The 27,620-nt window shown below is 34.7% G+C and overlaps 1 protein-coding gene across 1 annotated transcript; it reads left to right on the top strand.

Annotated features, from left to right (window-relative positions):
- The first annotated feature begins 320 nt into the window (after positions 1-320).
- YAK1 (YAK1-like protein 1) lies at positions 321-25,773 on the top strand. Its single transcript, XM_028063970.2, has 18 exons — positions 321-1,061; positions 5,928-6,127; positions 6,282-6,435; positions 6,538-6,647; positions 6,837-6,906; positions 6,996-7,078; positions 7,425-7,506; positions 7,597-7,637; positions 8,297-8,419; positions 13,910-14,060; positions 14,208-14,322; positions 14,438-14,520; positions 14,636-14,710; positions 16,805-16,879; positions 22,426-23,222; positions 24,289-24,441; positions 24,852-25,141; positions 25,296-25,773. The coding sequence occupies exons 1-18, from the start codon at positions 888-890 to the stop codon at positions 25,370-25,372; spliced, it is 2,853 nt and encodes a 950-aa protein (XP_027919771.2). The 5' UTR covers positions 321-887; the 3' UTR covers positions 25,373-25,773.
- Positions 25,774-27,620: the final 1,847 nt, after the last annotated feature.

Raw genomic sequence — 27,620 nt, forward strand, 5'->3', positions numbered from 1 at the left:
ATTAAATAACTATACACACAAACTTTACATTGTCAATATTTCTTAATTTATTCATTGCAATACTCCAATATTTAAAATTTTTCAAACCTCATATTTTTTCTGACCATACGATAAATATTAACATTTAAACCCTAACAATTCGTAAAAAATCTAGGGAATATTTTAAACAGCATACTGAACACTACAGGTATAGTAATTAATTTACAATAATTAAAAGGTTAAAAAGCAAAGGAATGCGGTGTTGGATGACCAAGTGGTGTGATTGATTGTGTCGCAGTGAACAAACAAACATTAAAAAGAGGATTTTTGTTCCAAAAAAAAAAAAAAAAGAAAAGAAAGAAAGAAAGAAGCAACACCAAATAATTCCTCGTCACTGCTTCGACCGAACCAAGACGGCGTGTTGTGCCCTGCCCGCCCTGCCTCTCTCGGAGACCAACGAAACGCCCATTTCATTGCATCGCTCTGTTTCTTTCTTTCTCTTTCTTTCTCTCTCTATTCGTGAAGCACGAAACTAAATTATAACCCAATCCCCTCTCAACGAAACAAAACCCCACTTCGATCGATCTGTTTTCTCCCTTCTCTGAATAATTTTCCCCTTTTGATTTATTGCCCTTTGCCCCAATCGGATTCAATTCGAAGCAGAAGGGAAAACCCGGCAATCGATGGATCTCGGGTTCGATGTGATTGTAGGACGGTTCTGGAGGTTGGGCCCGTGATGGGATTGAAATCCGTTGGATTGGAGGGTAGCAAGCACTTGCGCAGTGGAGAGAGGGTAATGAGAAGAAGGGAAGGGATACAATGGAAGTGAAATTGGGGAAACTGAATCTTTCTCTGACTTGAATTTGGGTCCTCTATTTCTCTTTTTCTATAAACTTTCTGTGTGGGTCATGGATGGGGTCGCACGTGCGGACAAGGCTCCGTCCACGGACTTGGCCTCGGAGTGGCGTCCCCGCGGCTCTGCGTTCGTCCCTTGTGTGCCAAAGGCTGGAGAAGAAGCTGCTGCTGCTGCTGCTGCTGCTGCTGAGAAGCCGCAACCGTCTCGCGTGGTTGTGAGGAAGCCCGTGAGTTTCTTGTGTTCTTTTGTGTGGTTTTGTGTGAAAACGAGTATGGGTTGCACTTGTTTGTGTATTTTTGTGATCAGAGCTGTGCAGTAAGAGTTTTGGACTGAAAAGTAGTATGGGGTGTTGGGATTTAGGGATGCCAGAGGCGGAGACTTTGGAAATAGTCAAGTTAAACAAAACCTCGATTGACATACTCGCTAGTTGTAGTTAGAACACATTGTCGGTATGTTAAGTATGATTTCTGGGTATTGTGGACTTTGTGCATTCCATAGGTATACTTTTGTTTTGTTCTGTGTAGATTGTCACCCTCTTAGTCTTCACCACTATTGATCGCAGCAACAGTTGAAAACATGAAAGGGAAGAAAGGTTTTTAGATTATCACTCGTATAGTGAATTGAATGATGGCATACCATGCTATCCATTTGTACTGGATCCATGGCGTACCATAGAGGTTCTTAGCTCCTTAAGTAACTATGCTATCCGCAATTTTGATGGTGTTGAAATTATATTTTTCTTGGAACTACGTGTTATTATTTTGTAAATGACAGCAAAATTCCTGAGTGGTACTAGGAACTAGATCTTGTTGATTATATTTAATTGTCTTCGGTTTTGGATTAATGATTTTGATTCCTTGTCTCATTTAGACTGTTTGTATCCAAATTCCTTTTCCAATTGATGACTTTTGTTGAATTGAGCTACTGATATATGTTCCAGGTCTGTGGTTACTTTTGTCTAATATGCATGTTATGTTATTTTATGTATGGTGAATGTTCAGAATCTGCTCATCATCTGTTCCTACCTCTTGCTACTGATTCTTAATTGAATATACCTGTTCGATTGATGCTTATTGTGCCATATATCCTTGGAATAATATCTATTGACTATCTTTAGTGGTTTGGTATATGGAGGATAAATTCTTATTTGCATTGGTTTAAGGCTTTTAACATAGAAAATTTGTATGACAAAGTACAACTTATTCTACTATTGGTAGTGCATTTGGTTGGAGCCTATAGTTCCATTCAGCTTCGAGGTTGATTTCTGATACGATTAAGTGATTGCGTTCTATTTAATGTAAAGCATGGCCTTCATAAGGGCTGTCAAGAGGAAAAAAAATGACTTAACTAAATGTATGTGTCTATGTAAACAGCTAATGTATTATTGTACAACAGGGGTAATAATGATGGAGGAAATAATTGCCTAATTGGCATAACTATGTAAATCCTAGAATTTCCCTATTACCACAGTTAAGGATATCTATAATATCAAACACTCCCCCTCATGTTGAAGCATAAAAATCATGTGCACCAAGCTTGTTTCAAATATAATCACTTTTGGATTCCTTAAAGATGTAGTGAAGACATTTGCAAATTGTTTGTTAGAATTAACAGAACTAGTGATGATGTCATCCTACAAGATATTCTCCTTGAGGAAATGGTAATCTACCTCAATGTTATTGGTTTGAAGCAATGTGCAAGGTAACTCGATAATCATCAATGAGTTTCATCTAAGCAACAACCCAGACTTCATTCTTTGAGCAACTGCAAAAGTCCAATTACAAGTCATTGAAGCCTTGCTCAATACTTCGCTTCTGCACTGGACTTGCTTTTTAATTTTCTAGGAAATTAAGTTACCGCCAATGAGAAGCAATATCTTGAGGTGAATCTTCTAAAAGTGGGAGAATCATACAAATACCCCACAATGTGAGTGTGATCTTTGTCTTCATGCAGAAGATCTTTTCCTGGAGCTCATTTGACGTATTTCAGATTATGAATGACAACATCTTGGTGTCATTCATGATGAGAGTTAAGAAATTGAATCACTATACCATTTGCAAAGGAAATATCTAGTTGGATGACAAAGTGACATATCAGCTTGCCAACCAATCTTTTCTACCCTTTTGGATCTGAAAGGGGACCCTAATCTGGTAGATTTTGTAATTGAGATTCATAGGTGTGTCAAGAAGCATAGCATGTCCAGATTTGTTTGCTTGAAAATGTATATTGCATACTTCCTTTGCAAAATGACAATATCACTATATCACTCATAGCTTGTGCTTGCTTTATCCCCAATAAATCATGTAGTTTATGAAGATCTTGTGTTTGAAAATGGTGGCACAGGTGTTGCTATAATTGGGTGATGCCATGTTCATCACGTAATAACAAAGTTTTTAACATAAACAACCTAGTTGACACATCTTGCACTAGAATGGTGATGGAAGGCTTTTAGACAATGCAGTTGGATGTAATCCAACCCCTTAAAACTAGTCTGTGAGGTGAGGGTTGTTCCCCTCTTATATATTCTAGATTTTCAAAGAAACATGATGATGAGTTGCAAACCGACTATAATTCCTGTAGATCCTTGTAGAAAACTTCGAAGTGAATAGACACAACATGGTAAACATTAGTGGGATAATTGATTCATTTACCTCAAACCTGACCAGGCATAGCTGTTGTGGAAATTTAGTTAGCCAATTCATGCACTTAGCACCTAAAGAACAAGTTAAGGCAATGTTCAGGATTTTGATAAAAAGTGCTTTGGCAGAGGACTATTTGTTAGGAAAACTGAGCCAAAAGGCATGGAAGTGCTTACAATGTGGATTGGATTGGATCTATTATTGACAGGAAGTTAACATCTAGCTACTGTACTCGGAGAAGTAAAAAAGAATGTTATCTAGTAGTATATTAGATAAAATATAGGGCAATGATAAAAAGAATTTGTGGAATTCTATGATTTAAAAGAGTTCTTGAAAAGTTACATTACAACTTCCTCTGGCTCACTCCATGAAGTTCTACTGTAAAAACACAAATGTAATTAATATTTTACAGAATGCAGTTCTATGACTGCATGAGCATGTAGAAATTAGTAGGCATAGTGAATGTGAATGGGACCTTATTTGTATGCCATTTATTCTGACATCACGGCACGTGACATTCTTATGAAAGGATTGTTTAAACCCAAATTGCGACTTCTTCCTATAGTTATAAACTAATTAAATAAGTAAATAAATTAAAATATAAAACAATAATAAATTCTCAGAGATCATGATACTAAGAATATTCTCGTATAGTATCCTCAGATATTTTTCATTTGTGACACTCCCCTCAAGTTGAAGATTACTAAGATTTATCCTGTTAAGAGAAAATAATTCACTTCCTTGCAAGTAAAAATTAAAAAAATAAAATAAAATTTGAAGTACACTAAAGATAATAGTTGGAATAGCGACTCAGTGATACTGGAGAGAAAAATAGCTTAGCGAGATGATTGGAATGGTCATGAACACAGAAAATTCATAACAAGCAAAGCAGGTCCGTCCTTCTCAAAATCACATTTGAAAGATTTAAACTAATATTATTGGAGGCCCACAAATTTTTAAACTTAAACTAGGTTTGATAATGGCTTTTGGGATTTAGAGATAAGGTCAGTACATATAGGGTGAAGACGACGCCAAATTAGTGCATCTAGGATATCAATGAGGCTAGTGCATCTAAAAGTTGCCAAACATAGGATTTGGTGGATGGTGAAGTTGGCGATGATGAATGATAACCCTGAATCAGAGTGGAATACAAGTTAAGACATTGTGGAAAAGTGACACTCATAGATAACTGAATAGGTGACTGATTGTTCCACTTTTTGTTTTTGTTTTGGGGTACTTAGCTGCAAAATAGTGTCAAAATAGGTTATGAAGGATGGTACTGCTTTGATACCATGATGGGAAAGAGAGAAAGATAGATGAAAGAGATTCTAAAATTGTGCAACAGACAAAGTAGTCCATTTATATAAACTGATTACAATAAATACAAACAATTATAGGGTTTGTTGAAACTATTGACGATAAATACACTGTGTTCTTGAGATGAAACTAGATCTCCAACTGGAGTGAGAGCATTGACTTAAGCTTTGACTTAAAAAAGAAATATGGATATGGTTTTGTTGTCAAGGACTTTCTAGTGCGACTCAGTTCCCATTTGATGAGTTTTAGCATGAGTCTGCTTATGGATTTAGTCATGGATCTTGTCCCAAACATGATATGTATGCACACTGCTAGGAACTCAAGGAAGATGATTGGAGCCAATATCGAAGCATTTGATCTTACTGATTGTAGACGGTAATAAGGATTGACTTTCCCTGCATCTCAGTCTGATTCAGTCAAGAATCAAAGTGGAGCTCTTGAACAAACAATGAAATGTTGAAGACAATGTGTCTTGATGATAGCTTTAACATGTTTGTGCTAGAGGAGGGAGTTCTTGTCATCTAATTTCTCATAATCAAGAGCCTGAAGGTGATGGGGGAAGAAGATGAGGGAAGCACACTAGTAGTTTTTTCCATTGTGGTGAAGTTATATGTATATGAGTTGGAAAACCTCATCTTAAAATTTAGTTTGTAGAGTTAAGGTAGGCTTAAAGTCTACTTTGTGAGACTCTTGATATCAGGCTAATGGTTAGAGATAATTATGGAGAAGAAAATATCAGATGTTATTGCTTAATGATCAAAGGATTACACTGAGGTATTTATAGGTACAGTTATTGTGGTGACAACTAGCTAACTGCCTATAGTACAGCTGTGTAACTGACTTAACCATTTGCAAACAACTAACTAACCAACAAACAATTGAGTAAATGCTCTTGTACAACTCACCCATCTGCCTATATAATTCTCCCCTATAGATGTATCTATCTATTGTTGTCTGGGAATTGTTTTATAGGCTATTTCTTTTCTCTCTTATTCATTTCTAATTGCATATATTGCAGTAGCAGAAATTTATATAAGATGGAAATTTTGTACATTATTTTCTTGTCGTTTATATCTGGCTGTTTGGAGCTTGTGATACCTAAAATATTGAACTGATGCTCACCTTCAAATTTACAGTTGGTGGCTAGGTTGACCAAGGAAATAGTTCAAACATACCAAATATGCAATCCACAGTTTAAATATTCTGAAGATCTTAATCCAAAAAGATTTTTGACCAGCCCGTCAGTGGGAGTGCTTAATGATGGCTATGATAATGTTAACTCAGATCTTATTTTGACAGTGAATTTTGTCTTGAACCATTTAGACAAAAGTAAAAGGTTTGTCATCCATATATCCTTTGTTTTTATGTTGTCATTATATATAATACTTTGGAAATACCGAAAGCTAAATGTTGATTTTCGGTTGATGCCAGCTTACTCTTCTCGCAACCTTGGGATGTCTTTATAATCTTTGCATTTTGATGTGGTACAGATATATTGTCAAAGATCTCCTTGGCCATGGAACATTTGGACAAGTGGCTAAATGCTGGGATTCAGATACCAACAGTTTTGTTGCCGTGAAGATCATTAAAAACCAACCTGCATACTATCAACAAGCACTGGTTGAAGTAACTATCTTATCAACGGTAACCTCCTGATGTGACTTGTTATTATCAAGGTACTCGTTATTTTCTTGGAAGTCCATGAAAAATTACTAATGTGTGCTCTTTTTTTTTTTTTTAATGCAGTTAAATAAGAAGTATGATCCTGAGGATAAGCATCACATTGTTCGTATATATGATTATTTTGTACATCAACGACATTTGTGCATTTGCTTCGAATTGTTGGACACGAACTTGTGAGTTCCAGACTTTTGTTTTCTTTTTTTTCTTTCAGAATTTAATCATTGAGAATGAGGAGTGGATTTAAAGCTTGAAGGGTGTTCACATTCTACTTCACGATTCATATTTGATTGGTTTTGCATGGCTATCCTAGATTTTTTTTTCCTCCCGTATTTTTTTTAGTGTTGACATTGTGTAGTGTACAGGTATGAGCTTATCAAGATGAATCATTTTAGGGGATTATCCCTTGGTATTGTTCAGCTATTCTCTAAGCAGGTACTACAATTTGATGTATAGCCTTTCTACTTGGTCCTTTTTCCAGTTTTGATATTTCATAATCAATTTTCTTAATTTTTTGTTTTAAGATTTTATGTGGACTTGCTCTGCTAAAAGAGGCTGGAGTTATTCATTGTGATCTGAAGCCAGAAAACATTCTTTTATGTACGAGGTTGGTTTCTTGCATCAAGGTGCTCATAAACAACTGTATGCTGCAGCTATTTTGTTAAGGATTTAACACCTATAAAAGGACGGATGTGTTTGAGCGAGTAAAATGAAGAGTTATAACTATTGACTAAAAAATTACTAGTTGAGTTTTAAACAACTGAATTTATTATATAAACGAGCATGCTTTTAATCGCAATCTGAGGGTTACTTTTGTAGTCATTGGTTATAACTCTTCACTTTACTCTCTAAAGCGAGTCTGTCAGTTCATAGGAATAAATCCTTTCCTTAGAGTTTGTGTATGCTGCAGCTATTTTATTGTGATATTTTATGAATTAATGTTTCATATGTAGCACTGTGAAGCCAGCAGAAATAAAAATTATTGACTTTGGATCAGCATGCATGGAAAACCGCACTGTTTACTCTTATATTCAGGTTTATATTTATTGTAGAAAGTAGGACTCTATGATTCCTATTGTAATTATATTTGTTCTGGTACCTACCCTTGTCCTCTTGTTATTGCAGAGTCGATACTATAGATCTCCTGAGGTTCTTCTTGGATATCAGTATCCTAACTGATGGAATCAGTAGCTGATGCCTTTCTTTTCATGCATTTTTACTTTTGGGTTTTCTCTTTTGTTGTTTTATTGATTTACCTTTCTATTACTTCACCATCTTTCTACATTGCAATAATTGAGGAAATAGCTTGGTATTCTTAATTACTTTTAATGTAAAAATGTGCTGCAGCAGGTGGAGCTGTAGTTTGAGTTGCCTTATGGCTTTAGACTCTGAAGGAATTAATGTTTTTAAAAAGCTTATGGCTTCTACATTTACTTGTTACTTGTTTCTTTTACTTGTATGGCTTATTTGGGGAACATTAATGAAGAAAGTTTAAATTATAGATCAACTGGAACTATTATCCATAAATCCGTGCCATACTTTCCTTTAATATTTTGGGATGTGGGGCAATGAATGATTCTATGATGCGTTGTCTTTCTTTAGTACTTCTTTTAATACATCAATCTTGTAAAAAATTTACGACCTGTTATGCTATTTTGAACGTGGTTTTCATCATCCTCATGCTTTCAAATATACTTAAGGACACTAAAGATCTTTTGGGGTGTCTCACATTTTATTGTATACTCTTCAGAAATTTCTTTTTCTTTAATTTTTTCAGGTTATTTTGTTGTACTTCTAGCTTCATTTTTGTCCTTAACTCTATCAGATACACAACAGCTATTGATATGTGGTCCTTTGGATGCATAGTGGCGGAATTATTTCTTGGATTACCATTATTCCCTGGAGCTTCAGAATTTGATCTTTTGAAACGAATGATTGAAATACTTGGGTATGTCACTTTCTCTCAAGGGAACATTTTAATTAAATAGCTATACAAATTGTATAACAAAGGGGGGCAGAGGGGGGGCACTTTCAAGGGTAAAATGCAGTTATAACAGTTGATTAAAAAACCTATAATTGAGATTTTAATAACTTCATATTTTGTTACCATTTATCCTCCAACTAAGCATATTTCTTCCTTCCTCTAAAAATCATGACATGTAACAAAGAAATTCTTGTAAAACATCAATGGGTTAAACACCAGATTGGCTGAATCCTTTAAATGTTGACTTGAGATGAAGTTCACTTCAAAATTGTAGCATTCTGTTACAAAGACGCCAGAACTCAACAAAGACATAGCACTGCCTGGGGGGAGAAACTGGTGCAGGTCATTAGGGCAGACCCAATTCTTAATAACAAATTTAAGAAACTTATTCTGAAGAAAATTTAGTGGAATCCAATGCATAATAAGATTTGTTAAAATGTGAGAAAAAACAAAGATATTGTGCTGAAACTGTATTTTAATACACAACAGTTGTTGGTTTGTATAGGCTTATTTCACTACTTATACCTAAATACAGGATATAAATGATATGCACCTAGCTTGATACCAATCTAGCCAATTCATGGGCTTAAAAGACTCAGTGAAGACATGTATCAACTAATCACTAGATTTGGCAAAGCTCGTAGTAATGTTGCCAGAGTCATGTTTGGTAGCTAGCCTCTACATGTTTGGTCTTCTCATAGAAGATCGGATTAGATGCAATATGCAAAGCCACTTGGTTATTACAAATGAGCTTCATTTTGTAGATTGTTTGAGTCCATTTCAACTAGGTCTTCACATGTTATTACATCCATGACCCTGTATCTCGTTTCAACATTTGATCTTGTACAATACGTGTATCTCACTTTTCCAGGGTATAAAGTTTCCTCTTATTATTATAGAAATATAGAAATAAGGAACTGATCTAGTATAATCAAGAATATTTAGATTGTATATATAAAATCTCCTCTATTTATTTTATTAATTCCTTTTTCTCAATATGAATAAAACACTATATTGTCTCGGAAACACAGTTTAAGCTCAATGTTTCTCTCGTTCCTAGAGTTTAACATGGTATCTATGCTTTTTTCAAAACCATGTTGACTTGGTTGACCCACTATCTCTAAATGATTTTTCTTTTGTGAACCTTTCTCCCAAGTTTGCTTTCCCTGTTCTAGTGTCACCATTGGTGAGCTTCTTGACATAGTTTTTGGTGACCTCCCTTTTCTCCAGGGAACATAGGGTGGTGTCAACTGTTGACATGAGCCACCCATCCTTTTTTGGTTGTTTGATATGCTTTTCACTCTCCTTAGGTTATTTTTTTTTTCTAGCTTTTTGGAAATAAAATTCCTTCCAACACCACCCCAACCACTAGAACAAATTTTCCCATCTTTTCTAGCCATATTGTTAGTATTGAGAACATGGGCATCTCTAACTATTCAGTTGGGAATCCAAAATCTGGTTATGATTAAGTGGTTTGGGCTACAAATCCTATCTCACTACCACAGTTGAATTTGTTCCTACAAAAAATCGAGAACAATTGATAAAGATTGATGCTTAACTTTGTAGTGTTATTAAATCTACTATTCACACCTCACTCAACTATTTTCCATCCCCATGAGACATGTGCATCAATTTGGAGTGGGGCTTGTGCCCTTTATACTAATGACACAAAATGTGTACATGGCATGTGCTAATATCTCTTGACGCTTCTTGCTCCATAACATTGTGAGTGTTCTGTGTCTCTTGGAAGCTTCATGTTGCCTTACATGATTTTAAACTCCTTCCATCATCTGTAGATGTGAACAAGGAACTTGAGAATAAAAATAAGTTCTTTGTGGCCTTGGGCTTGTATGGCTTGCAACAAAAGTAAATAAGTTAGTGCAAACCTCACTTTACAAGTCGGTTTTGTGAGATTAAATTAAATTTAAAGTCAACTTTCTAAGATGTTAGCAAGGTTTGTTAGGCCTATTGTGCTACTTGCTACTATTTGAAATACCCACAAATATCTCATTTCATGCTCAAGGTGTTTAAGTCTTGAGTGATGAATGTGTTGAATGTCAAATAAAGATATGATCAAACTATAGTATATTAGTGGGTGTAATAGACCAATTTATTTTATGATGTCAAGAGCATATTTCTTATGAGATATTATAATCTTTGGATTGTTATCTTTCCTTGGATTTAAAAAAAGAATCTTTGGATTGAGCAACTCTTATACCTTGAAATTCTAAAGATTTCCTAGGTCTTTGATGAAGAATGCCCTTCTATTCCATATTTTATTGAAACCAATTAGATGAATATTCTCATGAATTATTTCATGATAGAGCTTCTCAATGAAGTAAAACATTTTGGACTTGTTTTCAATAAAAGAGTATAGTAGAATTGGGTTTAATATGTTTTTTGTCCCCAAACTATTATAAAAAGTTGCATTCTTCCATAAATTAGACTATGTACCTATTTTGTCATGCACTTTATAAACGACATGTGGAGGTTATGTTTTAGTCCACTGTGGAACTTTGTTTATCACATGAAAAATACTCCATGTGCCGATTGTTTAGGAGGATGTCGTACATGACTTTCATAAAGTGTAGGGATGAAATAAGGACGTAATACAACTTTTTAGAATTGTTTGAGGATGCTCATTTGTTGTAATATAGGCTTCTCAGTTTGATTGGGCCTTAGCTGAGCCCAATTATTGTAAATGTATAGTCTCTGCTACTTAAACGTAGGCAATCCTAAGCTCGTTGTTATAAATTTATTTGAAACAAATAGACTCTTCTTTCCTAGGTGCAAGAGTTCTGACATAATTTTGTTATCAATTACCCATTATCACGTACAACATAAAATAATCATTGAAAGACTTGATGAAATATTTAAAACAAGAAACTTGGAATCAACTTCTAAAGCTTCAACAAACTATGATGTCACAATTGAGCAAGTATCATCAATGGAGAAATTGTGCTGAGAAGTTGCGACTGGGCATAGATATAGGATAGGTCATGAGACTTGGATTTAATGTCGATCATATGTTCCTTCAAGGTAAACAAGTCTTTAGTGAACATAATGACGAAGTGATGGGATTAGGTGAGATGATAGCCAAGAAGTTAAAAGGACAATTTTGTACGTATAGAATCGATTGATGGTGAAAGAAGAAAGGGGATGTTGGAGTCAGTACCTTGCAATTGTGTTTGAGGACCATTGATAGAAGTAATAATGGGTAAACAACTACATGTAGAATGGGAAGAAAAAAAGGTATTGTTGGAAGTCCTACATTGACTACAGATAAGACCAATTTACAATATAGATGTGAGTGCAAACCTCACCTTACAAGCCGGTTTTGTAAGGTTGAAATAGGCTTAAAATTCACTTCTTATCACGATATCAGAGCTATGAGTTTGAGCCTATCTTGACGAGATTTGTTGTTTGTTGGACCTATCGTGCCATCGACTATAGGACCACCCATTGTCTAGTTCCACGCTCGAGATGTATATGCCTCAGCGTGAGGGGGTGTTGCAAATCCCACATCGACTAGAGAAATGGCGAGTTTATAGTATATAAGTGGGTGCAAACCTCCCTTTACAAGCTAATTTTGTAAGGTTGAGTTAGGGTTAAAATCCATCTCTTAACATGGTATAAGAATTATGGGGTAGAGTCTATCCTAACAAAATTTAGTGTTTGTTGGGTCTATTGTTCCGCCTGCTATCTTAGCCTAGTATTGGAGTCATGGGTTAATGTCTAGCCCTACGCTTGAGATGTATATGTCCTGACATGATGAGGGTTTCTAAGAAGTTTCGCATCGATTAGAGATAATACCAATTTACCATATATATGTGGGTGTAAACCTCATCTTACAAGTTGTTTTTGTTGGTTGAGTTAGGCTTAAAATTCACCTTTAACAAGTACAAATACTGGATGTATGGTCAAAGTCAAGTTCTCTAACCTAGTGAAGCAGATTGAGAAGTGCCCGTAATAGATTTATTGGTATCTGCACCCAAATAAAAAGGCCAAGGGTTTGGCAATTCTTACAATTGCACAAAATAATTAGTAGCGATAGTGTTTCAGGTATAATCTGTAGAGGGGTTTTTGTTACATGTGTGTGGGTCACATTTTCATCTTGAGCGAGTTTGCCATGAAGCTTGGTATGACCATGAGAATGAAGGTGGCACAAATATGTTGCAATTAAAGGTGGGTTAGGAGTGATTGCAAATAAGGTGACATTCCAGGCCTGAATAACAAGTGACACAATCATTAAAAAAGCTTATTCATAGGGGCTGAACAGTGGATTTGATGATGTTGCAGAGATGGACATGATTTCATTGGGTATAAGAGTGCTCTACAGCAGCCACAGTCAACTTTGGCAGTGAGGTGAGCACTGTAATCCTACCAGGTAAGCCATAACTTAATATTTGAGGCCCGAATATCACAGTTGTTATTATCCAACTTGTCAATTGACTTAGCTTCTCATTAGAACCATTAGAAGGGGGAATTCCAGCCATGGTTCATAAATACAAGGATTTTTATTTACCATAATTAATAAAATTAAACTATGTATGATGTTCCTTATTATCTGACTAGTTATTTGTGTATTCTCTTGAAACATACATACAAGTTAACACTTCTTACCTAAATCTATCAAATACGGTTGACCAAAGGTGTAGTGAAGTCATTTCACTCTTGGAATCAGAACTAGGCTTTGAAATTGACAGTCTTGCAGTGAGGAATACAAGGAATGGAACAGTTCCTTTGTGTATTCCATATTCTCATCATACTTAACGATCTACCCTTGCTGGCTGGTCCCCACCCCAAGCCCATCCTTATCCCAGCTTGTTTTATGGTTGGAATTTAGATTTCAAGTCCAGTCGATGAAGGCGATTCTCATTTTTACTGCAGCAGTGTTTTCTTTAATGTTTATGGTGTCGATCTTAGAATCTTTTAGATTTTTCTGTCATCATTAGGGTGGGCAGATTTGTCCCTGATTAAGATTTTTAGTAATTCATTTGTTCACTAAAAAGTACAAGTTTCACTGGCTTTGCAAATATTTGGCAGAGTCAAACCTGTCAGTGCTGGTTCTTGTGCACATATGCATTATGTTGCTTGGATTAGTTGGTTTGACTGGTTTTTAGTCTACCAGTTGAGCTGCCTGGTCTGAGGTGAGTTTCAGACCCACTGTTTCTGTGCTGAAAATAAGTCTCGAATTAGTCACTGCAAGACTATTTTGAACCGATGAATTGGACCATCAATAACATCACATGTTTTTCTCGCTTTCTACACCCTAGAAGTTTTTAACACCGTAAATTCTTCTGTCTCACACTTCTGAACAAATGAAGACTAGCTTTTAGATTTTTAATATGAAATAATTATGTTAGATTTAGTTTGTGTCTGCACATTAGTTGGTTTCTTCTATTTTCTTTCACTATTTTTGATTAACATTATCATGTTGCAAATATATCGTAGAGGACAACCACCCGATTATGTACTTAGGGATGCCAAAAACTCAAGTAAATTCTTCAAGTGTGTTGGGAGTCTCCAGAACATAGAGAGCAGTGACAGTTCCAAAAATGGAAGAAGTCTTTATCAAGCATTGACAGTGGAAGAATATGAAACTGTAAGTCTTGTATGTTACTGTTTTTGCTGTTGGGTCTTTGTCCAAAATGAACAATTTGGCATCTCTTCAATTTATTTTTTTCTCTTTTTGATTCCTTTTTTGAATATTACATGACTATCAACCATCATGTTTCTGGTTCCTCTTCAGAGAGAATTGAAGAAGCCAGCAATTGGAAAAGAGTATTTTAATCATATGAATCTAGAGGCAATTGTTACAAACTATCCCTACCGAAAAAATCTAGCTAAAGAAGATATTGTCAAAGGTTAGGTTCCGAAGAAGGCATCAACTTGATTTTTTTCTACGATCTGTGCATGTTTTATTTCCCTTATTCGGCTTGATTGAACTAATGAATGCTGTATATACTCAACTTGTAATAGAAAGTCAAATACGACTGGCTCTTATTGATTTTTTGAAAGGGCTTGTTGAATTGGATCCTTCAAAGCGCTGGTCACCTGTTCAGGTAATAATTGAATGTATTATTTTCTACATTAACCCATCTTTGAAACTATATTTGTCCTGGGTTAATGCAAAATTTAAGTTGTAGTTACTTAAAATGGTAGTTTGATTTCTTACAGGCTTCAAAACACCCTTTTGTAACTGGGGAACCTTTTACACATCCTTACAAGCCTCCCCCTGAGACTCCTCAAATGGTAAGTAAATCTCCATTTTAAGCATCCATATTTTTATGTTTAGCTTTAATGTTTATTAGTACTGACTATCCTTTAAATCATTCTTTGAACGTTGTTACTTGAGCAGATAGTATTTGGGTACCCTGTTTTAGATGTTTAACTGATGAATTTTGTGACAGATGTATCTGGATGACTAAACTAAGTATTTGGGTACCCTGTTTTTAATTTATTAAGGATGCACTGCAATGGCTGTCTATTAAGATATACATTCCTATAGTGATATATGCAGTTTGAAAATTAAAATTGTGAACAAAGGATTCCTGTAGATCTTAGTGAGTTCCCATAGTCCATCTTTTTTCTTCCAGCAAACCGTGTGTTGATTTCAATTATTTTGAACTGGCTACAAACATTGAAATATCTTGAAATGGACTATTTTAGTCAAATTTTCAAATTTATCCGGGCAGAACGGGCTTCCCTTTTGGCTGGGATAAGTGGGGCGGCCACAGGTTGAGTGAAGTTCAAGAAGAGCTTGTTGCTTCGGAGTGATAACAGCATTTTACTGCTTTTGGTCTGATTCTGCAATTTTTATTTCACTATTTCTGAGTATCTTTTTTGTCCCCATTAATCCTTCTTCAGTGGAATGTAGGAATAGACTATCAGCTATTTTTACTATTGAATCAAACAAGCCGTTTCTTTTCACTGACCCTACTACTGGCAGCTTTGCGGCTTCTTGTGTTCATCAGTTTCATGAAGATTCAGTTGAAGCTAAACTCCCTACACCATCCTCTAATTCAAAAAATAAAAGCTTCACAGCTAGTTCTAAGATTGTTCCTTTTGGGGAATATGCCAGAGCTGGTCCTGTTCATTTTTCTGTTCACGAAGGTCCATGTATATAAAACTCCAATTCATTTTATGGAATCTATTTCTCTTCTTTTCTCCAAATCATTTCTTTGTTTTTCCTTTGACCAAAAAAGAAGATATTAGAATGACAATAGTGGAATCATATCTCTATCACTATTGGAAAAATTCAAGTCTAATGTTGAACAGAGATAGAGTCTGAAAAGATGGTGAGGGGCAATCCGCACTCCACAAGCATGTTTTTTGGGGTTGAATTAGGTCTACAATGAATTAGTGCTTATTCTAGATCCAATGCAAAGATCACTTGCCTAGCCCAATGGTATCGGCAGAAAGGATGACTTGGGAAAGAGTTATTGAAGTAATTTCCCTATATTTTGCTTTAGGACTATAGAATTAATCGCTACATTTTGTTTCTTGCTCTTACAAGAAATAATATTACCTCTAATGAATACTCAATATATAGTGGTTGAACACCTATATAAAGGGGTTTCCTACCTTGTCAGCATTGCAATACCCAAAATTTTTAAACTTCCTTTATCTTCATACAGCAGTCCCTGTCCTGTATGTAGCCTTTTTGAGGTATCTTAAAATATTACCTCCAATGAATATTCAATATCTAGTGGTTGAACACCTATCTAAATGGGATTCCTGCCTTTTCAGCATATTGCAATACCCACAATTTTTTATACTTCCTTTACCTTCATACAGCAGTCCCTGTCCTGTATGTAGTCTTTTTGAGGTATCTTAAAATATGAATCGCATCATTTCAATGAACAACATGAGGAGATTGCATGATTTGACCAACCACTAAAACTGCAAAGATTGCTGGTGTAGTAATTGTGAGAGTAATGATCCTGCTGTTGATTTGTGGTCTGTCAGTGATCCTGCCTAGTGCCCAATCTGCAGTTGAATAATGTTGGTATCTCGTGTTAGAATTGTGTATTAATGTGTTAGGCTCAATTTTGTCATGTAAATATAGTTTGGAGAAAAATTGTATCCACATTCTTTGAAAATATCCAGTTTGTTAAAGACATATTATGCATATGCTATTCTTCTCTATCTTAACACCTATTTTCTTTCAAATGGTATATGATTAATGTTTTGGATAGTTCTTTTATTGGTATATTCCCATCATTTAATCAGTCTTTTATTTGGATGTTGCTGTTATATCTTGTAGTTAGTTATTTAATCAGATCATTACATAAATTCCAAAATCTTCATCATTTAAAGTTCATCTTATTTATGGTTACTTTACAGCCAGTAGTTCAGAATATCAAGGTGGATAATCATCCAGGAGGAGGACACTGGTTTGCTGCTGGTCTATCACCCAATGTGAGTATGCTACTGCACTAAACATTGCTGTCTTTATGTTCTCATGTATAGTTGGATACATTTAACTGTTGACAGTGGATGCACTTTTATTTTAAATTTAAATACCAAAGTAAAGTTCTACAAGATTTAGGTTGTTAGTTGAGAAATAAAATAGACTATATTTGAGAGAGTTTGAGATCTTGAACACTCTCATGTTCTCATATTTATATTGATAGAGTTTTGATACAATGAGTGTAGGGAAGACCAAATATTAACCTAGATTCTTAAGTACAAAGGTAAGTACAACTCATAGGTACAACATATGACAATTTTCCAATACAAATACTTCTAACCTATATTTAATACCTATTCTAATACTCTCTCCTTCAAGATGGAGCATATAAATTGAACGTATCAAGTTTGGAACAAATAAATTCTATTCAAGGCCCCCTTAAGGTTTTGTTAGCATACTGTAAGTTGATCATTAGATCCAACCAACTCAATACATCTTTCCTTGGACATCAACTTTTCTCGAATAAAGTGACAATCAATCTTTATGTGTTCAATCTTTTTATGAAACATTAGACAGGAAGCAATGTGAAGAGTAGCCCAATTATCACAAAAAGAATTAATTTCTTGAATCTCACAAAAGTTAAGTTCTTGAAGGAATTGTTTCACTAAGTAAGAGATGTCATTGCCCTGTATTGAACTTCAATTGTTGATTGAGTAACTACAATTTTTTTTCTAACTTTTCCAAATAGTGTTTCCTCCAAGGAAAACACAATATAATGTTGTGGGGTGTCGTGAATAGGGGATCCTGCCCGGTCAACATCACAATCCCATAGTGTTCTTGAATTTCGGCCATGGTGGTGCCATGGCGGAAACCGGTAGCGGTTTCCCAGCCTGCCGTGAATAGGAGGCGAATCGGATTTCCTGTGACGGTCCATGGCGGCCGCTTTAGGCACGGCGGGTGGTGGTGGGAAAACGGTCATGGTGGAAAAATAGGGCTGAAAAAAAGAAAAAGCCAGGAGCTTGAACAAAAGAGAAGAATTGGTAGATGGAAGCATTGCATTTGGGTTCTGAGACTTTAAAAAATGGGTCTGGCCCACTAAAACTTTGTTTAATTAACCTTACCTATTCTTCCAGTCTTGTTCTCTTTTTTTACCCTAAGTTATTGCAGCGGTGAAATTCTTTTAACTTAAAACATATTCTTTTACCCTAAGTTACTACAGAAGTAAATTTCTTTTAACCTTTGTAACATCAAGTATAAACTCTTGTAACTACCAGCCACCATCTCTAGTCGCTGCCGCCACTAGACGTCGCCAGCAGTTGCCTCCACCTGCCACCGCCAATTATTATTCTTTTTTCAATATTTTTTTTCTATTTCTCTATTTTTACTATAATTATTTTGCCAAAAAAAATACCAATTTTCCAACAAAAATAATTGCCAATTTTGCCAAAAAATATACCAATTTTCCAACAACAATATCATTATTTTTGCATTAACAATATATGTGGGGTATTATATCTTCTTTATCGCAATATTTCCGCCATAATTCGTTATGATTTCCGTTGTAGCTTTATAAAGGTTTTTGGGGTCGCCAATATATTTTGTTATCCGATATCAATAACATTGGAATCCCATAGATGTTGATATTTTTCGAGATACATGCATTAATTGACTAACAACACCGGTCAGATCAAGACTAGTAAAAGTAAGATATATAAGTTTTCTAACCAGTCTTCTATATGTTTCCAGATCAGAGGTAGATTCACCTTGTTCTATAATTAACTTTGATCTAGGTCCATAGGACTATCCAGTGAACTACAATCAATCATACCTGTCTCTTTTAGGATATGAAGGAACATATTTCCTTTGACTTATTACAATACCTTTTGAATGAACTACTTTAATACACAAGAAGTAGTTGAGGCTTCCAAGACCTTCGCTTTGTAAAATGTTTGCACAAATGTTGCTTTAGTTGAGATGATTATATCAACATACATTGAATGACTTGCTTCATTACATTTTAGTCCAAAGGTCTAAATTTTTCAAACCAAGCACATAGTGATTGTTTGAGGCCATAGAGAGTGGCATAACTCAAACCAAATAAGACTCCCCTAAAGCAACAAACTCAGGAAATTTCTTCATGTTGACTTCCTCTTCTAGATCTCATTGGAGAAAATAATTTTTAGTGTCCAGTTGGTGAAGTGCCCATTGACAAATAATTGCCATGTCAAAGAAAGGATGAACAATAGCTATTTTGGCAATAGGAGAAAATGTATCACTATAATCAAGACTATAGATCTAAGTGCGTCCTTTGACAATTAAACAAATGCTTTGTTCACATTTTTGCGAGTAGTAATAGAAGATACAAATAATATAAAAAAAATAATAGCAAGGAGACAACCTGTGATAGCCTATGATGCACAGGTACGCTGATACGTATTTGATACGTCAATATGTTTATTTTGAAAATAACAGGAGATACGATACGTGATAGATACGTGATATATGAATATTGAAAAATATACAATAATTCTTAAAAAATAATAAATATATGATTGTTATTGTGTGAATATAAATTAAAACCATTTATACTAAAGTCTTCAACATAAAAAATACAAATTATTGTCGTCATAAAAGTACCACTACAAGAAAACTCTTAAATAATGACTAATTTTAGTAACCAAAAATATGTTAGAAACCAATTTAGAGACCATTTTCCTAATTAGAGACCAATTATTTTGGTAACCAAAACCTTGGTAGCTAATGTTAGTGACCAATTTATAAACCAATTTACAATAAAAACTATTTTAGTTATCAATTTAATGACCAATTATAATTTTTTGAACTATTTTAGTTGCCAATAATGTTTAGTTTATAAATTGGTACCTAAATTGAACACCATAGTGACTAATTATTTTTTGTCACTAAAATTAGTCATTATTCAAATATTTTCTTGTAGTCTAGTATGACTTTATAAATTAGATACTTCATTGATAAATATCGATAAAGTATCCTAAAGTATAGTTATGAAAATTATAAATTTGATGTGGATTATGAGTAGAATGAGTACCTTTTTGGAGGCAATGGGCGAAACTGAATCATCCCTACTAGGAGTTATGGTGTTGAGTGACAATTGAGAAGAACTTGATGAAGAGGATTACCTTGGAGAATGGCACTAGTCATTTGGGTTCTATGTCAATAGTTAATAAGAAGAGGTCAAGAGGAGTTTGAACAAAATTTGGATTGTCATGAACACAAGGAACACTAGTCTCAACTAATTGTATAGGAGGACCTGCTGGATGGAAGGAATATCTTGGACAGACGAAGAAAAGAAATGAGTTTGTTCAAAGAAGGTAACATTAGGTAATATGTAATACTTCTTGGTTTCGTGAGAGTAACAATGATACCCTTTATGATGTCAAAATGTTAGATATTATTCAAACCCTATTTTCTTTATTCTCAACATCAACAATACTGAAGAAGGCACATTTAACAACACGGGCATAGAGTTTATCCAATCTTGGAGGCAATTCATGAACAAAACATACACAGCCAAACATGGTGGACATGAAGAAAAGGTAGTTGATTGCTTAATCTTTGATATAAGGCTTCCTGTGGAAGGTTTCTATGGAGTAGAAGGAAAATGGGAGAGGAAGCTCCTCCCAAGAGGTTCGACTAGCAGAATGTGGTATCTCTAACACACATCCTTGTTTTGAGAACTTGACATCTCAAATGTGAAGCGTGCAAAATTAGAAATCTGTGAGCATCAATTTGCAGATCTGTTCACAAAAGGTCTTCCCACTAAGTGGTTTCTTGATCTAGCATGCAAGTTGGGAATGATAGGTATCTATTCACTAGCTTGAGGAGGTGTGTTTTTAGTAAGAGACTAAATGTTCCACTAGAAGTTGTTAGAAGGTGTAAGATGGTTCTAGACTTTTTGTAATTATTATTTAGCGTTAGAGTTCTCTATATTTAGATGTTGATGTATTTCAAATGAATCAATTTGAATAAATATCTTCTTTCTTTCATATTAATCATTTCAAGTATAACATTATTTTAATCAATGGTGATGTAATTAATTAAAATTTAACAAGAACTTGATTATAACAAGACCATAAATTTCTTGACTATTTTTCTTGTTTCACATGATGATCTTGTACTTTTCATCATACATACACCTCTCAGTTTTTATTGGAAATTTCCATTGAACTTACACCAAAATCATATATATTCATTATATTAATTTTTCTTAACTATATATTTTCACTGATAATTATTGTCAGTAGATCTAACAAAATATTAAGGAACGACGAGTGTGACACTAATGTGCTTAAGTTGAAAAGTTTGCATCCTTATGGTAATTTTTGGTCTAGTGCTATGTGCTCAATGCAACAAGTGTTATTAAGCAAGGACCATGAATTTAATTTGCAAAGAGGTATGGATTGTTGATGTGTACTTGAAGGGGCATAGTTTATTGTATGCCGTTGCCAACTTTTAGGATTTTTCTTTTCTTAAAAAAAGGTCATGGTAAGTATTACTATGTACCTTGATATATCAACTATGTTGACATCCCAAGATACGTCTATCATTTGCCATCATGGGTGAACCAAACCAAAAACTCTCAAAAACCAATATTTGATAGCATACTTGGCCTGATTGCATTATAAAGACTTTGTGGAAATTGTTGAACAATAAAATCAAAGTTCCACAAGACGAGTGTCTCAATAATCATTAAATGCTCCCTAATGTCATGCAGCAGCTTTCTAGAATAGAATTAAATGTTCTATTTTTTACATAAAAATGCTCATCATACATACATCTTATGACAACCTTGTTGGAAGTGCAAATCTTAAATTTCTTGCTACTTGCTAGTATTAATTTTATTGAGTGACTGACTTGACCTCGGAAGTATTATTGGATATAGAATCCTAATGGGCATATTGTGGCATAATATCAGATAAGAGTATAGAGGTACTCATACCAAAAGTTTATTTCAATTTGTTGATGATCCCACGTCAACTAGAGAGACAAGCCAATTTTGTGGAATAGAGTTAAGCCTACATTTACTTTTTAAGATGGTATTATAGTTATCCTAGCAATGTTTTGTTGGATCTATTGTACTACCTGTTACCTGACCCCTCATTATCTAGTCTATCCTTGACATGAAGAGGTGTGTTGGAGATCACACATTGACTAGATACATGACCAAACTATAGTGGGAGGAAATTTCACCTTGCAAGTTGGTTTTGTAGGGTTGAGTTTTGGCTAAATAAATACACTTTGTAAGACAATCTTTATGTTTAAAATCCACAAACTAATATGTTTCGTAATGTATCAACATCTACATTTTCCTGGGTGAATTATTCAACCCCGAAGTATCCCCTTAATTTTCCAATTCCTAATACCTAATTCATCTTTCTGAGCAATGCCCATCCTTCAAATCTGAAATTTGTAATTTGAAACCTAACCTTCTTTCCATCCTGATATAGCTTGTGATATTCTATTCTGAAATAATTATATCAAATTTGTCCTAGCTGACTATATTTTGTTCTGACAGGTTCAGGGCAAAAGCAGAGCTTCCCTCTATAGTAGTCCACACTTTCAGATGGTTCAACATCAGCCCGCTAATAGTTATGGGAGTGTAGGAAGCCATGGGAGCTATAATGATAGTATTGGGCTTGGAAGCAGCTACGGAAGTTATGGAGAAAGCACTAACATGTTTGCTTACTATTCACCTATTGGTCCATCTGGTATGAACATGCACAATCAGGGAAGTATATCAATGCTTGGGAATAGTCCTGATGCTAGGAGAAGAGTTAAATACCAACCTGGGAATGGGTTGGGCATAAGTCCATCAGCTGGAAATTTTGCTCCCCTGCCCCTTGGTGCCAGCCCATCTCAATTTACTCCACCTAGTTCCTACAGTCAGGTTTCAGTTGTTTCTCCAGGACACTTTGGACCAACATCTCCTGCAAGAGGAACTTCTCACGGATCACCTTTAGGCAAGACAGCTGCAGTTAGCCAGTTTAATAGAAGAAAAAATTGGGGACATTCTGGAAGTCCTCAAGCTCAGGAAACAGCATTTTCTTCACATTGGCAAAGTCAATATCCTGACAGCACAAGCCATACTGAGGGAACATCACAACCTCTTGGCAATTCGCCATCATATCTACAGTCAAATTGTATTCCTGTAAACCGGAAACAGCGAGGAAGTGGAGGATTATCTGCTAACCAGAACATTTCGTGTTTGATTAAGCCCGGTGCTAATTTGAACTCACAAACAGAATTGGTTCATGACAATGCCGAGACAGGCATTTCATTGCCGGATCCTGGCGATTGGGACCCTAATTACAGGTACACTATTGACTCCCAAACAGCTTAATTGTCATTCATTAGTTTTTTAATTAAAATTTATATGTTGGATTCTTCTTGTGTATCTCATGCAATATTAGTTTTTCTACATATGACTATCATGCCTACGTGTTGAATTTTTTTTTTCAACATGCAAAAAATTAAAGAGTTGAGGGTCAGCAAGGATCATTTAACAAAGGCGGTATATGAATAGTTAATGATAGACGAGACACAATAAAAGAGGAATCTGGATTAGGGGAGGGGCAAGAAAAATTCAACTATAACTTCACAAACCTTTCACCATAATAGATGTTTTGAAAATCGTGATAGAATATTTACATTTAGTGTATGGAGGTTTCTAGGCAACAAAATCTCTTATTTAGTGGATACAGAATATCTAATGATTTGTAATAATACAAGAAGCCTATCTATACCCACATTTGTTGTGCCTTTTGACACTTTTTACACCCTATTATTCCTCTAATTACGTGATCTCTTTTGTCTTGTTTAACGTGGTATCCAAGCATGTAAATTTGACTTTTAAACTTGTAAAAAGTTTGCTCAATGTAAACATATACTAAGATACCTATAATATACTGAAATATATTCCCAAACCTAAATATTGTGTTGAAAACATTATGAAGGAGATGCTTGAAGTCTACATCGTACATCACATGTTTGGTTTAAGACCAAAGTTGTGGCCGTGAACCGGTATCCTAATTGATTTTGGACGAGACAGAAAAATTTAACAAAAATTTGAAAGTTCTCATTTACTTTTCACAGTGTCTCTCCATGTGGCACAAATACAAACATTAATAAAAATAATAAATCATTTTGCTCTAAGAATATGTTCTAAAACAGATCTCTAAACATCAGAGTGAATCGAGTGAAATTGAAAATTACTCTTTTTACCATATATGGGATAAGGTGCACGATGATGCTGATGATGCTTTGACAGTTATGGGATTCAATCATCTAGTAGTCATTCCCTGAAGTTAATTTGTAACAGGACATTTGATGATAATTGATGATATTTATGTTCGCATCACTAAATTTAATTTCATTCCAGTGATGAATTACTTCTTCAAGAGGATGGTTCAGATGAAAGCTGTTTGGCAAATGAGTTTGGCAGAAGTATGAATCTTGGATCTACTGAAACATGGGCTGGATTTGGAAGGTTTAACCATGTGTCCAGCTCTAACACTCCAATAATCATGCAAAGGTGGTTTGTTTGCTGTCAATTTGTTATCATTTTGCTTTACGTTTTCCATGGTTGAAGTGCTTTTATATTTTGTGCTTTCCTTAGCTGCAGCTTGGGTTGATTTATTTTCTCATTAGATTAAGATGGACCGATGTAACTCCCTATGACTTTTAGAATAGGGGGGAATCTATTTCCCTTTATCCACATAACAAAGAATGTAAAATATATGATTTTGAGCAAAAAATTATGTTGGTACACTCATATGGCTGTAAAATTGAGGGAATATTGACAGTAGTGCAATTTATGTACTTTTTCTTCGTTTAACATAACGAGGAATTAAAATCCGTGGAATATTTTTGTTCCCTTATAATTTGAATATCCTTGTTTTACTATTATTGATCCTTTTTCACTGTCATTAACTTGTGCTTCAGATTAAATGGACCAAATCAATCTTTTACTAACGTGGAGATGGGTAGCCTTCCAACGCATGATCTTCAAGCAGCATATGTGCCCTCTCTGTCTAAGCAGTTTCATCTCATGCCTCATATTTTACATAATTCTCCAAGCCGTTTTGCACACCAATCTGTTCAAAGATATACACATGGTAGACCCCCCCAGGGTGCTGATTGGAATCAAATTAAAATTCAGGCTCCTTCCGGTTTCGGCAGTGTGGGTCCTCGTTCTCCGAGGAGTAACTCATTCACCAACAGTATGACATGGGGTATGTAATCTTTGCCTAATTTTACCATCTTTCTCTCTTTTTCATGTTATTAGGATTATTAATTTCTTTTAAAAGTTCTTCATCCAATTAACCATTAACCAAAAAAAAAACATTATGATGCATGTCAATTTAACTTGACTGGTATACATTGTAGGGCGCAGAATGGATCCTCCAGTATCAAACATGCCTCCGACTTCCCGCACAAGAAAAGATTATGCAAGGATAGACTAGCAGTCCTTATTATTGGTTCAGCTTGTTTTTAATTTTTTTATCTGGGGAGAGGGAGGTGGGGGGTCGTGGGTCATGACAAGGGTAGTCTGTGTAGAAGCACGGGAAGAAAAGGGGAGGGGAGTGAAGGGGCTAAAGTGAGAAAAAAAGAAAAGAAAAATAGGCCAGTACCCAATGGTTCGTTGGCAAACCCTTCTATGTTTGATCAGTTATTGTGCTTGCGCTTAAAATTAATTTGTGTTATAGTTTGCATGCCATTGATCATTTATTGGGGTATTAGTATTCGGTAATTCAAAGGTACTATATATGCGCTGATTTACCTTCTGGAAAGGTTGTGCTTGATGAAATCTGAGTTCGTAGCGTGTGAAAAAAGTTAATATTTAGTCTCTCTTATTCCTCTCTTAGTTTGAAGTTTGAACTATTTTTGAAAATTCCATTTCGTTGCACATAGGTTTTGCTGGTTGTCTTATAATTGGACTTGATTCTAATATGAAGTGGTGCAAAAGGCTAGAATTAGTAATGTTTTTAAGCCTTGGATGATTGACCAGGTAGCATGGTGGTTCAATGGATCACTGATTCACTTATTTAGTTGAGTCACTTGAATTTGTGAATAAATAAAATTTTTGCACCTATAATATCAGAAGCCTGAATGGGGTAGCGGAATGGTAAATTGTTGGAACCTGTCGCGTGAGTTCAATTTTTGCAAATTCAATTTTATTATTTTACTGGGTGCATGTGGAGAACCTGTATTGTGAGAGAGATGGTATGGTGGACATCATGGAGCAAACAACAAAAAAAAAAGGTGGTGTGGACTCAACTTCTGATACCTGTTTGTATCCGATGTACCGGATACATTTCAAATATTTACTATGATAATAATTTATTTTTTTATTTTAATATTTAATTAATGTGATTTTATTTTGGACTTATTTAATTGTAATTATACATTTATCATATTTTAAGAACTTTTATACATTTTTCAATAGGTATGTGTCATATGTTGTACCTTGTAATTTGTCAAAATAAGCGTATCTTCTTGTATAGTGAGTATCCAAGGATTATAGCAATTAACAGATGTTTGAAGTTGGAGTTTCGTTATCCTCTCCATGCTTCGAATTAATTTATATCAATATGATTTCACTTTAAAGTAGTTTGATATGAATCTGATCCCAAAGTTGTTTGATATATCAATTTCATAAGAAAGCACTTAAACTTTCTTCATCAAGCAATTTCGCTTTCCACATGTGAAACAAGTATTTGAGATAATTTTATCTAAGTAATAAATGTGTCTTCTTGCTTCATAAACCTTTGAAGTCAGCTAAAGCAAACCATCGAAGCATGCGAGAAAAGTTAAGTGTAACATGGTGAGAAGAAACAATTACAACTAATTGAATATTAACATGGTGAGAAGAAACAACCTGGTTTGTCATAATGTCTTGAATCTCTTTGGCCTTTTTTAATATTATCTTCACAAACACTATATGGACATAACTTGATGTTTTTTAAATTTTTTGTTTTTCACTTCTCACAATTTTTTGGAATTTTTGCACTATTCAAAATATCCTTTCTCCTCCCTCACCCGCACCTTTGTCCAACTTGTGTGAAGGATTGTAAAGTATAATTTCATGATGAAAAATAGTTTTTGTTGTTATTGTCTGTATTTTGTGGAAACCAGTTTTTGTAATGTATATTAAATTAAATGTGATGCATACCCGAGTCATCGATGGACGAAGAAAAAGTCTTTTACTAAGTTTTGTGCCAAAAAAATGGTTAAGCTAATAATATATTATTGACACTCAAAATAACAAGAGAATAATAGATACTACGCCAAGGAAGAACCATTGGTTATTTTCATGTTTAGAACGGCATTTTTTGTGTGATGTGTGATTGAATGTTTAAGGATAATTCCTTGACGTAGAGATATTTCTTAATTCTCTTTTGAAAATTTAATTGTTCATCTAACCATATAAATTATTGTGTTTAATGTGATGAAGAAATGTATATAAAAGATTAATGGTAAAAACAATTTGGAGAAAAAGAAAGGTAGGACTATGAAGAATGGTGCAAGTGTTGAGAATAATTTAAGTATGAGTCAAAGTCTCACATTGGGTAAAAAGACAAAGTTGAATACTATATAAGATGAAAGACCCATGAACTCATTGCCTTGAGATTTTGGGTTAAAAGTGGTGTCAAATCACTTATGTGTGTAAGACTAATATTATATATATATATATATATATATATATATATA

The sequence above is a fragment of the Vigna unguiculata genome, chromosome 3 (genome assembly GCF_037176805.1).
Source record: "Vigna unguiculata cultivar grain cowpea cultivar isolate G323 ecotype 2 chromosome 3, ASM3717680v1, whole genome shotgun sequence".
Taxonomy (NCBI): Eukaryota; Viridiplantae; Streptophyta; class Magnoliopsida; order Fabales; family Fabaceae; genus Vigna; species Vigna unguiculata.

Excerpts from the sequence above, each read along its gene's own strand:
- YAK1 (XM_028063970.2), top strand. The coding sequence starts at position 888 with ATGGATGGGGTCGCACGTGCGGACAAGGCTCCGTCCACGGACTTGGCC. Across the intron at positions 14,711-16,804 it reads CCCCTGAGACTCCTCAAATG|CCAGTAGTTCAGAATATCAA; the intron begins GTAAGTAAATCT and ends GTTACTTTACAG. Across the intron at positions 25,142-25,295 it reads CACCAACAGTATGACATGGG|GGCGCAGAATGGATCCTCCA; the intron begins GTATGTAATCTT and ends TATACATTGTAG.